Source organism: Salvelinus namaycush, chromosome 32 (genome assembly GCF_016432855.1).
Source record: "Salvelinus namaycush isolate Seneca chromosome 32, SaNama_1.0, whole genome shotgun sequence".
NCBI classification, from domain to species: Eukaryota; Metazoa; Chordata; class Actinopteri; order Salmoniformes; family Salmonidae; genus Salvelinus; species Salvelinus namaycush.
In genome coordinates this window covers 14,813,069-14,823,752 of record NC_052338.1, presented here as the reverse complement: position 1 = coordinate 14,823,752, position 10,684 = coordinate 14,813,069, and the positions used below count along the sequence as shown (strand labels likewise).

Here is a 10,684-nt window from a genome sequence, read left to right as displayed (position 1 = left end):
AGTATGTCTGTTGAGTGAGAGAGTAAGCAACAATATTGAACAATATGGTCATTTTATAAGTTTGTCTAGTTTGTATTGGTCTTTGGGGCAGCTCTTGGGCCATGATGGGCCACTTGCCAGCTGAAAGGCTAGCTTAAAATCAATAGCAGCTGTCTTAGAAAGCACAACATCAGATCAGCTCTCTCTACAAAAAAACGATGCATCAGTCAAAAAGATGAAAAGTTTGAAAAATATCTATACAGTATTCTAAATTACATTTGCCATGTCTCTGTTTCCTGTTGTGTTTTTCTTTGGTTCTGTGGTGCGATGATGGAGACGTAAAGACTCCCATGTATTACCCCTCCTGAACTGGGTACCTCATGTCTCTATTGCTGCTGCTAGAGATGGAATGTGTTCCGGAATGTGTTCTGAGCTCCTGTTTGTGTTCCTCACGGCCCCTTCCTGTAGCTGGAGGATTTCTTCCCCCCATGCATCATGTAGAGAGGTGGGGGCCTGCCTATACAGTTTGAGGGGTCACAATAGCCTGGGGCTCCTGTAGCTCCCCTGGTACCAGAGGCACCTGGGCTACCATTAACACCGTCTTTACCGGGAGCTCCATCTTTACCATCCTTCCCGATGCCAGGGCTGCCAGCCACACCTGAGAGAGAGACAAAGGATTAGGGAGATGACGGAAACAGGTACTGAACAACATCCCCTCATGTCAATGTGTGACCGACTGGGTTCGCACCCAGGTCTCTTGAGCGACACCAGACTGTTAGCCTGCTGAGATAAAGCCTTCGCATAAACTTGAGGAGCTAAAGTCTTCAGGTCTTAGGCAAGAAAAGAACGGAGTGAGGGGTGGTGTTACCTTGTGGGCCTGGTTCGCCTGGACTTCCTGGGATTCCAACTCCATTTTGTCCCTTATGTCCTGTATCCCCCTTTATACCAGTGTCACCTACAGAGAAGAGGAAGACATTTCCTTTCAGATGTTTTACATTGACTGTCTGAAATGGGCTATTATCCCCACAGGAGGTGTCTGTATGCCCGTGCCTGCGTGTGTGCGTGTGTGTGAACAACAGGGATGCAATTAAAAGGATTTAGCAGAGAGGGCTTTAAGTCTATACTGTCTGAGTCTATACTTTTCTAGTTGTAGTTTCTATGTTCTCCACTGTACACAATGAAATGGGAATGATCAGTATTCCATTGGAATGATCAGTTCTTTATACATTTCACCTTTTATCTAGTAAGTTATTGATGCATGATTCTCCATTACCTTGTTTTCCAGGTGTACCTGGTAACCCAAAGTATCCATGTGGTCCCTTCATTCCCATCAGTCCTCTGGGGCCGGCCTCTCCTACAGTCCCTGCTGGCCCCGGGGGACCTGGAGGGCCCGGCAGTCCTGCCAATCCAGGGGCCCCGATCGCTGCTGGTTTCTTCAGGACCTCCTTCTTAAACTCTGCCAAGTGTTCTAGATGGAGAGAATGATTAAAATGTCCATTTGACAAAGCACCCTACTGTACATGGCAGACTGCCTTGAGCTACAAATGTTACAGTGTGTACACAATATTCACGTACCTTCAACAATTGCTGAGCATAGTTCTCGAAGTTTAATATCATTCACTTTAGGACCCTATTGGATTTGAAAGTGGAAAAAGTATATTAATTTATATGTCACTCCATTCCAAAAAGTTTTCTAGAGGATTATTTAGTACTTGTGTTTTACAGTCTTCGTTCACTTCATGGAAGAAGGTACTTACAGGTAGGCCCCTAGGCCCAGGTGACCCAGTTAACCCTCTCTCTCCCTCCAGTCCATTGGTTCCCTGGGGACCGGTCAAACCTTCATGACCTGGCTGCCCTGGTCTACCACCTTCCCCGGTATATCCCTTTATGCCCTTCTCTCCAACCTAGAGGCGAGTGGACAACGCAACATGTCTTCAATGTCAACGCATTCAATTATTCCACCCATCAATCAATCAATCAACCAGTCAATCAATTGATTTGTAACATTGTTCTGTACCTGTCCTTTGAGTCCAGGAACACCAGGAGGACCCTATAGAAACAACAATGGATTTAATTAGGACCATTGTAGTTATTACAAATACTGGGGAGTACTAAAGCTAGATCAAATGTATCTCTCAGTAGAACATATACCTGGTCTCCCTTGACTCCAGAATCTCCTGTAAGACCTGGATCACCCTGTGGACAGCAGTAAGATTGTCAATACAGATACTGTATCTTATAAAAGCATACTGTATCATCATTGACATGATATATGGTATTGACGTGAATCCATAGACTTACTTCACTTCCCTTTGGGCCAACGGGACCAATAGGACCCTAGGAACAAGGCACAGGAAATTAGAAGTCATTCAAACCCCTTCATTTACAAACGGACAACTATTACCAAAACAGTAAGCTACACATCAGAACTTACCTGGTCTCCCTTATATCCAGTGTGACCTTTCAGTCCTTTTTCACCAGTGTCACCTTTGTCCCCTTTGTCACCCTGGATGCCTGTATCACCTGTGACCCCCACTGGTCCCTGCTTTCCTGTCTCACCCTGAGGAGAGTGATGCAGGACAAATGAAATGTAACTAAAGATACTCTATGTCTGGTGGGTTTATGTGAGGTTAGCTATCAGCTCATTGTTACCATCAGACAGGGGTTGTTATTGAAGAGCAGTATGCATGACAATCCTAGTTGAATATATGAATAAGAAAGGACTACTGGCATGTATATTTAATAACCGATTATTATAAGCAGTTGAACTAGAATCAAATGTTACATATGGTCAACTTACAGAAGCTCCCTTGTCTCCTGGTTGTCCATCTTCTCCTGATGGTCCAGTTGCCCCCTAAACAACCACGACAGTCTTATTAAGCATCTTCAGCACCATCAGTAGAATATGGATCCACAGTCATGGCTAGCAGTGTTGAATGATAGTAAACCCTGAAGTGTGAAATTTGATACTCACTGTCTTCCCAGGAACTCCGATTGGTCCTCCTGGTCCTTCATCTCCTGTATCACCCTGTACAAAAAATATACTATTTTACAATAGACAAACACAAGGAGTGAAACTGTACCCAAGACAGGCATGCACCCACACAGTCACAGGCAGACACACAGTCACACACACACACATACACTTCACCTTGGCACCTCCAGCTCCAACTAGCCCCTGCATTCCTGGTAACCCCTAGAGAAACAACACAGGATATCCTCAGAATACCGTACAGTATATTGGTCTTTTTGAAAGCACTACGGCATTAGGGATAGACTACTTCCTTATTGTGTTGTTTCTGTTGATTCTGTTTTCCCTGCCATGGGAATGATTTATTCATCTGGTCTGCAGTATGGTTTGACTGGGAGATAAACGCTCTATTGATTTTCACAGCTTTTGCTTTCATTTAAATACCAGCAAAACCTTGTAAGGTCATCTAATCTACAACACTGTTTGTAAATGAATAATATTTCAAGACAAATGTCCCAGATTAATATTACACTCACTGGAATTCCAACTTTACCCCTGACTCCAACAGTCCCGGGAACGCCAGCCTCTCCCTGTTGGAAAGATGACAGGGATGTTTATAGGATAAACGATTGATTTCTTGACAGATCTTGTAAGACTGGATACATTCTCTTTATTTAAACTATATATGTATAGTAGTCATAAAGTGTAGACTAACTTTAGCTCCATCCACTCCAGGGAGTCCATCCATGCCGTCTTCCCCAGGAGTACCCTGTAATGACAACAACAATAACAACAACACCACCACTCCGCATCATAATCACAGTTTATGTGTCGGGGGGCTAGGGTCAGTCTGTTATATCTGGAGTACTTCTCCTGTCTTATCCGGTGTCCTGTGTGAATTTAAGTATGCTCTCTCTAATTCTCTCTTTCTTTCTCTCTCTCGGAGGACCTGAGCCCAAGGACCATGCCTCAGGACTACCTGGCATGATGACTCCTTGCTGTCCCCAGTCTACCTGGCTGTGCTGCTGCTCCATTGTCAACTGTTCTGCCTGCGGCTATGGAACCCTGACCTGTTCACCGGATGTGCTACCTGTCCCAGACCTGCTGTTTTCAACTCTCTAGAGAGCAGGAGCGGTAGAGATACTCTAAATGATCAGCTATGAAAAGCCAACTGACATTTACTCCTGAGGTGCTGACTTGCTGCACCCTCGACAACTACTGTGATTACTATTATTTGACCATGCTGGTCATTTATGAACATTTGAACATCTTGGCCATGTTCTGTTATAATCTCCACCTGGCACAGCCAAAAGAGGACTGGCCACCCCTCATAGCCTGGTTCCTCTCTAGGTTTCTTCCTAGGTTTTGGCCTTTCTAGGGAGTTTTTCCTAGCCACCATACTTCTACACCTGCATTGCTTGCTGTTTGGGGTTTTAGGCTGAGTTTCTGTCCAGCACTTTGAGATATCAGCTGATGTAAGAAGGGCTATATAAATACATTTGATTTGATTTGATGTTGCAAAATGTTAATTATTCATGGAAATCTAACTATACAACTCACAATACAAAAGGATCTCGCATGCATCTGATAACTTATTGGTAAGGACATCGTTTATGTTGTATTAGTTGTTTACTCACAGTGTCTCCCTTTGCACCAACAGGACCCTGATCTCCTTGAGGACCCATCGCTCCCTAAGAAAACACACATGCAATGAACCATGAAACAATTTCAGGCAAACAAAAAGAAAAACCTCTAGAGGTAGAAGAGAGGAGATACTCACATCATCACCTTTTTCTCCCTCCAGACCCTGACGTCCACGACTGCCCTCCACACCCTAAAAGAAGACAAGTGGTCAGTCACTACAGTACATAACGGCAGACATTTTGGAAAACACTCTTCAGCCCTAGGTGATGTCAACCACAGTCTGTCCTCCAGTCCGCCTACGGACATTGAAAATGGCAGTTATAATTGATTGAGTTAATTAAATGAGTAGTGCTTACAGGAGATCCCGGTGGTCCAGTGGGTCCTGGGATGCCGTTGAAACCAGGGGGACCCTGAGTGGAGCAGAGAACACAGATGGTGAGTTTAAGACTTTAAACACTAGAGTAAAACGTCAATAAGACTTGCAGTAAATATTGTTTTAAACCCTTACCCTGTCTCCTTTCTCTCCAAGAGTACCAGGAAAACCAATTGGACCTCTTTGTCCCTGGAATGTATTACAGACGTTAAAATGAATTATATTTCATATGATTCACAGTGATGCACAGCAAACACATTAATCAGTTATAAATGGCTGGTTGTATGAGCAATTTCCACTTGAAGCAGAAATCCTATGTACCATCTTTGAATGCGCAAGATACACATTTTGCGCTTAAGGCAGAAATCCTATGTAACATGTCGGTATTCTCATTACCTATGTTCAGCTTGGAACAGAAAAACAGAAGTATATAAATGACAAAGCAAGAGAATTTGGGACTTTCATTATCAGACAGTGAGGTAGATTAGATCAGCCTATATGTGTTGGTACAGTTGAAGTCGGAAGTTTACATACACCTTAGCCAAATACATATAAACTCAGTTTTTCACAATTCCTGACATTAAATCATAGTAAAAAAGTCCCTGTCTTAGGCCAGTTAGGATCACCACTTTATTTTAAGAATATGAAATGTCAGAATAATAATAGAGAGAATGAATAATTTCAGCTTTTATTTATTTCATCACATTCCCAGTGGATCAGAAGTTTACATACACTCAATTAGTATTTGGTAGCATTGCCTTTAAATTGTTTATCTTGGGTCAAATGTTTCAGGTAGCCTTCCACAAGCTTCCCACAATAAGTTGGGTGAATTTTGGACCATTCCTCCTGACAGAGCTGGTGTAACTGAATCAGGTTTGTAGGCCTCCTTGCTCACACACGCTTTTTCAGTTCTGCCTACAAATGTTCTATTGGATGTGGTCAGGGCTTTGTGATGGCCACTCCAATACCTTGACTTTGTTGTCCTTAAGCCATTTTGCCACAACTTTGGAAGTATGCTTGGGGTCATTGTCCATTTGGAAGACCCATTTGCGACCAAGCTTTAACTTCCTGTCTGATGTCTTGAGATGTTGCTTCAATATATCCACATAATTTTCCTCCCTCATGATGCTATCTATTTTGTGAAGTGCACCAGTCCTTTCTGCAGCAAAGCACCCTCACAACATGATGCTGCCAGCCCCGTGCTTCACGGTTGGGATGGTGTTCTTCGGCTTGCAAGCAACCCCCTTTTTCCTCTAAACATAACAATGGTCAATATGGCTAAATAGTTCTAGAGGACATTTCTCCAAAAAGTACGATCTTTGTCCCCATGTGCAGTTGCTAACCCTAGTCTGGCTTTTGTTATGGCAGGATTTGGAGCAGTGGCTTCTTCCTTGCTGAGCGGCCTTTCAGGTTATGTTGATATAGGACTCATTTTACTGTGGATATAGATACCCTGGTACCTGTTTCCTCCAGCATTTTCACAAGGTCCTTTGCTGTTGTTCTGGGATTGATTTGCATTTTTCGCACCAAAGTACGTTCATCTCTAGGAGACAGAACACGTCTCTTTCCTGAGCGGTATGACGGCTGCATGGTCCCATGGTGTTTAAACTTGCGTACTATTGTTTGTACAGATGAACGTGGTACCTTCAGGCATTTGGAAAAGGATGAACCAGACTTGCGGAGGTGTAATTTTTTTTTATTGAGGTCTTGGCTGATTTCTTTTGATTTTCTCATGATGTCAAGCAAACAGGCACTGAGTTTGAAGGTAGGCCTTGAAATACATCCAAAGGTACACCTCCAACTGACTCAAATGATGTCAATTAGCCTATCAGAAGCTTCTAAAGCCATGACATCATTTTCTGGAATTTTCCAAGCCGTTTAAAGGCACGGTCAACTTAGTGTATGTAAACTTCTGACCCACTGGAATTGTGATACAGTGAATTATAAGTGAAATAATCTGTCTGTAAACAATTGTTGGAAAAATTACTTGTGTCATGCACAAAGTAGATGTCGTAACCGACTTGCCAAAACTATAGTTTGTTGACAAGAAATTTGTGGAGTGGTTGAAAAACGAGTTTTAATGACTCCAACCTAAGTGTATGTAAACTTCCGACTTCAACTGTATCTTTCAGAGCAAGTACGGTTCTTACATCATCTCCCATCTTGCCTGGTAGGCCCTGCACCCCAGATGGTCCTGGCTCACCCTGTGGATTAGCAACATAGGAAAAACACAAATACTCACATGTAGCGATTTGTATGCTTGCATAATCATCCTAACCACCCAATGTACTGTACTTAAGCACATTGTCAGACATCACACTTCTTCACTAAACATGAGAATTGATTGCTTGTCATACCTTTTGTCCAGCTTCCCCTGCAGCTCCATCATCACCTGGTAATCCATTGTGCCCCTAGAGAAGACATAGCAATCCAGTTCAGACTGAATGTCATCAAACTACTATCAGACGCTCTACACATTGGTAGTTCACACAGTGAGTTTCCCCCTAAACTGTAAAGCGCTTTGAGAATCTGGAAAAGCCCTACAGTACATCAATCCATTCAATTATTAGATACTGGTATCTCAGAGAAAACCAGTGACCACAATGGTATAAATGATGATAAGGGCTCTGTTGCTCAAAGCCAGGTACAGTGCCTTGCAAAAGTATTCATCCCCCTTGGCGTTTTTCCTATTTTGTTGGATTACAACCTGTAATTTAAACTGATTTTTATTTGGATTTCATGTAATGGACATGCACAAAATAGTCCAAATTGGTGAAGTGAAATGAAAAAAAGAACTTATTTCAAAAAACTAAAAAAAACAACAACTGAAAAGTGGTGCATGCATATGTATTCACCCCCTTTTCTATGAAGCCCCTAAATAAGATCTGGTGCAACCAATTACCTCCAGAAGTCACATAATTAGTTAAATAAAGTCCACCTGTGTGCAATCTAAGTGTCACATGATCTCAGTATATATACACCTGTTCTGAAAGGCCCCAGAGTCTGCAACACTACTAAGCAAGGGGCAGCACCAAGTAAGCGGCACCATGAAGACCAAGGAGCTCTCCAACAGGTCAGGGACAAAGTTGTGGAGAAGTACAGATCAGGGTTGGGTTATAAAAAAATATCAGAAACGTTGAACATCCCACGGAGCGTCATTCATTATACATTTTTTTGAAAGAATATGGCACCACAACAAACCTGCCAAGAGAGGGCCACCAACACTCACAGACCAGGCAAGGAGGGTATTAATCAGAGAGGCAACAAAGAGACCAAAGATAACCCTGAAGGAGCTGCAAAGCTCCACAGCGGAGATTGGAGTATCTGTCCATAGGACCACTTTAAGTCGTACACTCCACAGATATGGGCTTTACGGAAGAGTTGCCAGAAAAAAGCCATTGCTTATAGAAAAAAATAAGCAACCACGTTTGGTGTTCACCAAAAGGCATGTGGGAGACTCCCCAAACATATGAAAGAAGGTGCTCTGGTCAGATGAGACTAAAATGTAGCTTTTTGGCCATCAAGAAAAACCCTATGTCTGGCGCAAACCCAACACCTCTCATCATCCCGAGAACACCATCCCCACAGTGAAGCATGGTGGTGGCAGCATCATGGTGTGGGGATGTTTTCATCGGTAGGGACTGGGAAACTGGTCAGAATTGAAGGAACGATGGATGGTGCTAAATACAGGGAAATTCTTGAGGGAAACCTGTTTCAGTCTTCCAGAGATTTGAGACTGGGACGGGGGTTCACCTTCCAGCAGGACAATGACCCTAAGCATACTGCTAAAGCAACACTCGAGTGGTTTAAGGGGAAATATTTAAATGTATTGAAATGGCCTAGTCAAAGCCCAGACCTCAATCCATTTGAGAATCGGTGGTATGACTTAAAGATTGCTGTACACCAGCGGAACCCATCCAACTTGAAGGAGTTGGAGCAGTTTTGCCTTGAAGAATAGGCAAAAATCCCAGTGGCTAGATGTGCAAGCTTATGGACACATACCTCAAGAGACTTGCAGCTGTAATTGCTGCAAAAGGTGGCTCTACAAAGTATTGACTTTGGGGGGGGTGAATAGTTATGCATGCTCAAGTTCAGTTTTTTTGTCATATTTCTTGTTTGTTTCACAATTAAAAATATTTTGCATCTTTAAAGTGGTAGGCATGTTGTGTAAATCAACTGATACAAACCCCCCAAAAATCTATTTAAATTCCAGGTTGTAAGGCAACAAAATAGGAAACTGCCAAGGGGGGTGAACACTTTCACAAGCCACTGTATGTACTCACTCAGTGTCTGTCATTAAGATTCCTCACCTTTATCCCTGGTAGCCCTGGGCTTCCCTGTGGTCCAGCTGGACAGGCAGCAGGGCACTGCAAACAAACAGACAGACACAGACATTACATTATCACTACACCTGCAAGGGGCTCACCTCCTATTCGATAGCTACTAACCGAAGAACACCTAAGCTACCAATTTTCCACCTGCAGGTTTGTCAGAATTAAATGACAGCAACAACAACAGTTTATAAAAGAAGTGTGAATTAAGCTGAAGTGTAGTTATTGCAGCAACATTAGGCTCTGAAGCACTTAGTCCAGGGCTCTCCAACCCTGTCCCTGGAGAGCTACTGTCCTGTAGGTTTCCACTCCAATTCTACTCTAGCACTCCTGATTATAATAATTAGCTGGTTGATTAAACTGAGCCAAGTTAGTTATAAATGGGGGTTGGGGCAAAAACTTACAGAAGGGTAGCTCTCCAGGAACAGGGTTGGAGACCCCTGACCTAGCAGACCCTGTGAAAGATGGTTTAACCCTGTGAAAGATGGTTTAACCCTGTGAAAGATGGTTTAACCCTGTGAATTTTTTGTAATATTTTTTTTATATTTTTATTTCACCTTTATTTAACCAGGTAGGCCAGTTGAGAACAAGTTCTCATTTACAACTGCGACCTGGCCAAGATAAAGCAAAGCAGTGTGACAAAAACAACAACACAGAGTTACACATGGGATAAACAAATGTACAGTCAATAACACAATAGAAAAATCTGTATACAGTGTGTGCAAATGAAGTAAGGAGGTAAGGTAATAAATAGGCCATAGTGGCGAAGTAATTACAATTTAGCAATTAACACTGGAGTGATAGACATGCAGATGAGGATGTGCAAGTAGAAATACTGGTGTGCAAAAGAGCAGAAAAACAAAAACAAATATGGGGATGAGGTAGGTAGTTGGTTGGATGGGCTATTTACAGATGGGCTGTGTACAGCTGCAGCGACCGGTAAGCTGCTCTGACAGCTGATGATTAAAGTTAGTGAGGGAGATATAAGTCTCCAACTTCAGTGATTTTTGCAATTCGTTCCAGTCATTGGCAGCAGAGAACTGGAGGTAAAGGCGGCCAAAGAGGTGTTGGCTTTGGGGATGACCAGTGAAATATACCTGCTGGAGTGCGTGCTACGGGTGGGTGTTGCTATGGTGACCAGTGAGCTGAGATAAGGCAGAGCTTTACCTAGCAAAGACTTATAGATGACCTGGAGCGAGTGGGTTTGGCGATGAATATGTAGCGAGGACCAGCCAACGAGAGCATACAGGTGACAAAGCGGATGGCACTGTGAAAGACTGCATCCTATTTGCTGAGTAAAGTGTTGGAGGCTATTTTGTAAATGACATCGCCAAAGGCAAGGATCGGTAGGATAGTCCATTTTACGAGGGTATGTTTGGCAGCATG

The 10,684-nt window shown here is 43.0% G+C and overlaps 1 protein-coding gene across 1 annotated transcript in view; it reads right to left on the bottom strand.

Annotated features, from left to right (window-relative positions):
- Window positions 1–428: 428 nt before the first annotated feature.
- LOC120026846 (collagen alpha-3(IX) chain-like) overlaps window positions 429–10,684 on the bottom strand; it is a 51,617-nt gene continuing 41,361 nt past the window's right edge. The window contains exons 17-36 of the mRNA XM_038971555.1: window positions 9,278–9,334; window positions 7,325–7,378; window positions 7,118–7,171; window positions 5,103–5,156; window positions 4,951–5,004; window positions 4,731–4,784; window positions 4,588–4,641; window positions 3,487–3,540; window positions 3,131–3,175; window positions 2,954–3,007; window positions 2,780–2,833; window positions 2,414–2,539; window positions 2,281–2,316; window positions 2,131–2,175; window positions 1,997–2,029; window positions 1,737–1,883; window positions 1,555–1,609; window positions 1,253–1,447; window positions 848–934; window positions 429–637 (exon numbers count right to left, since the gene is read on the bottom strand). Of these exons, the coding sequence (XP_038827483.1) occupies window positions 429–637; window positions 848–934; window positions 1,253–1,447; window positions 1,555–1,609; window positions 1,737–1,883; window positions 1,997–2,029; window positions 2,131–2,175; window positions 2,281–2,316; window positions 2,414–2,539; window positions 2,780–2,833; window positions 2,954–3,007; window positions 3,131–3,175; window positions 3,487–3,540; window positions 4,588–4,641; window positions 4,731–4,784; window positions 4,951–5,004; window positions 5,103–5,156; window positions 7,118–7,171; window positions 7,325–7,378; window positions 9,278–9,334 (1,521 nt within the window). The remainder of the gene's footprint in view (window positions 638–847; window positions 935–1,252; window positions 1,448–1,554; window positions 1,610–1,736; window positions 1,884–1,996; window positions 2,030–2,130; window positions 2,176–2,280; window positions 2,317–2,413; window positions 2,540–2,779; window positions 2,834–2,953; window positions 3,008–3,130; window positions 3,176–3,486; window positions 3,541–4,587; window positions 4,642–4,730; window positions 4,785–4,950; window positions 5,005–5,102; window positions 5,157–7,117; window positions 7,172–7,324; window positions 7,379–9,277; window positions 9,335–10,684) is intronic.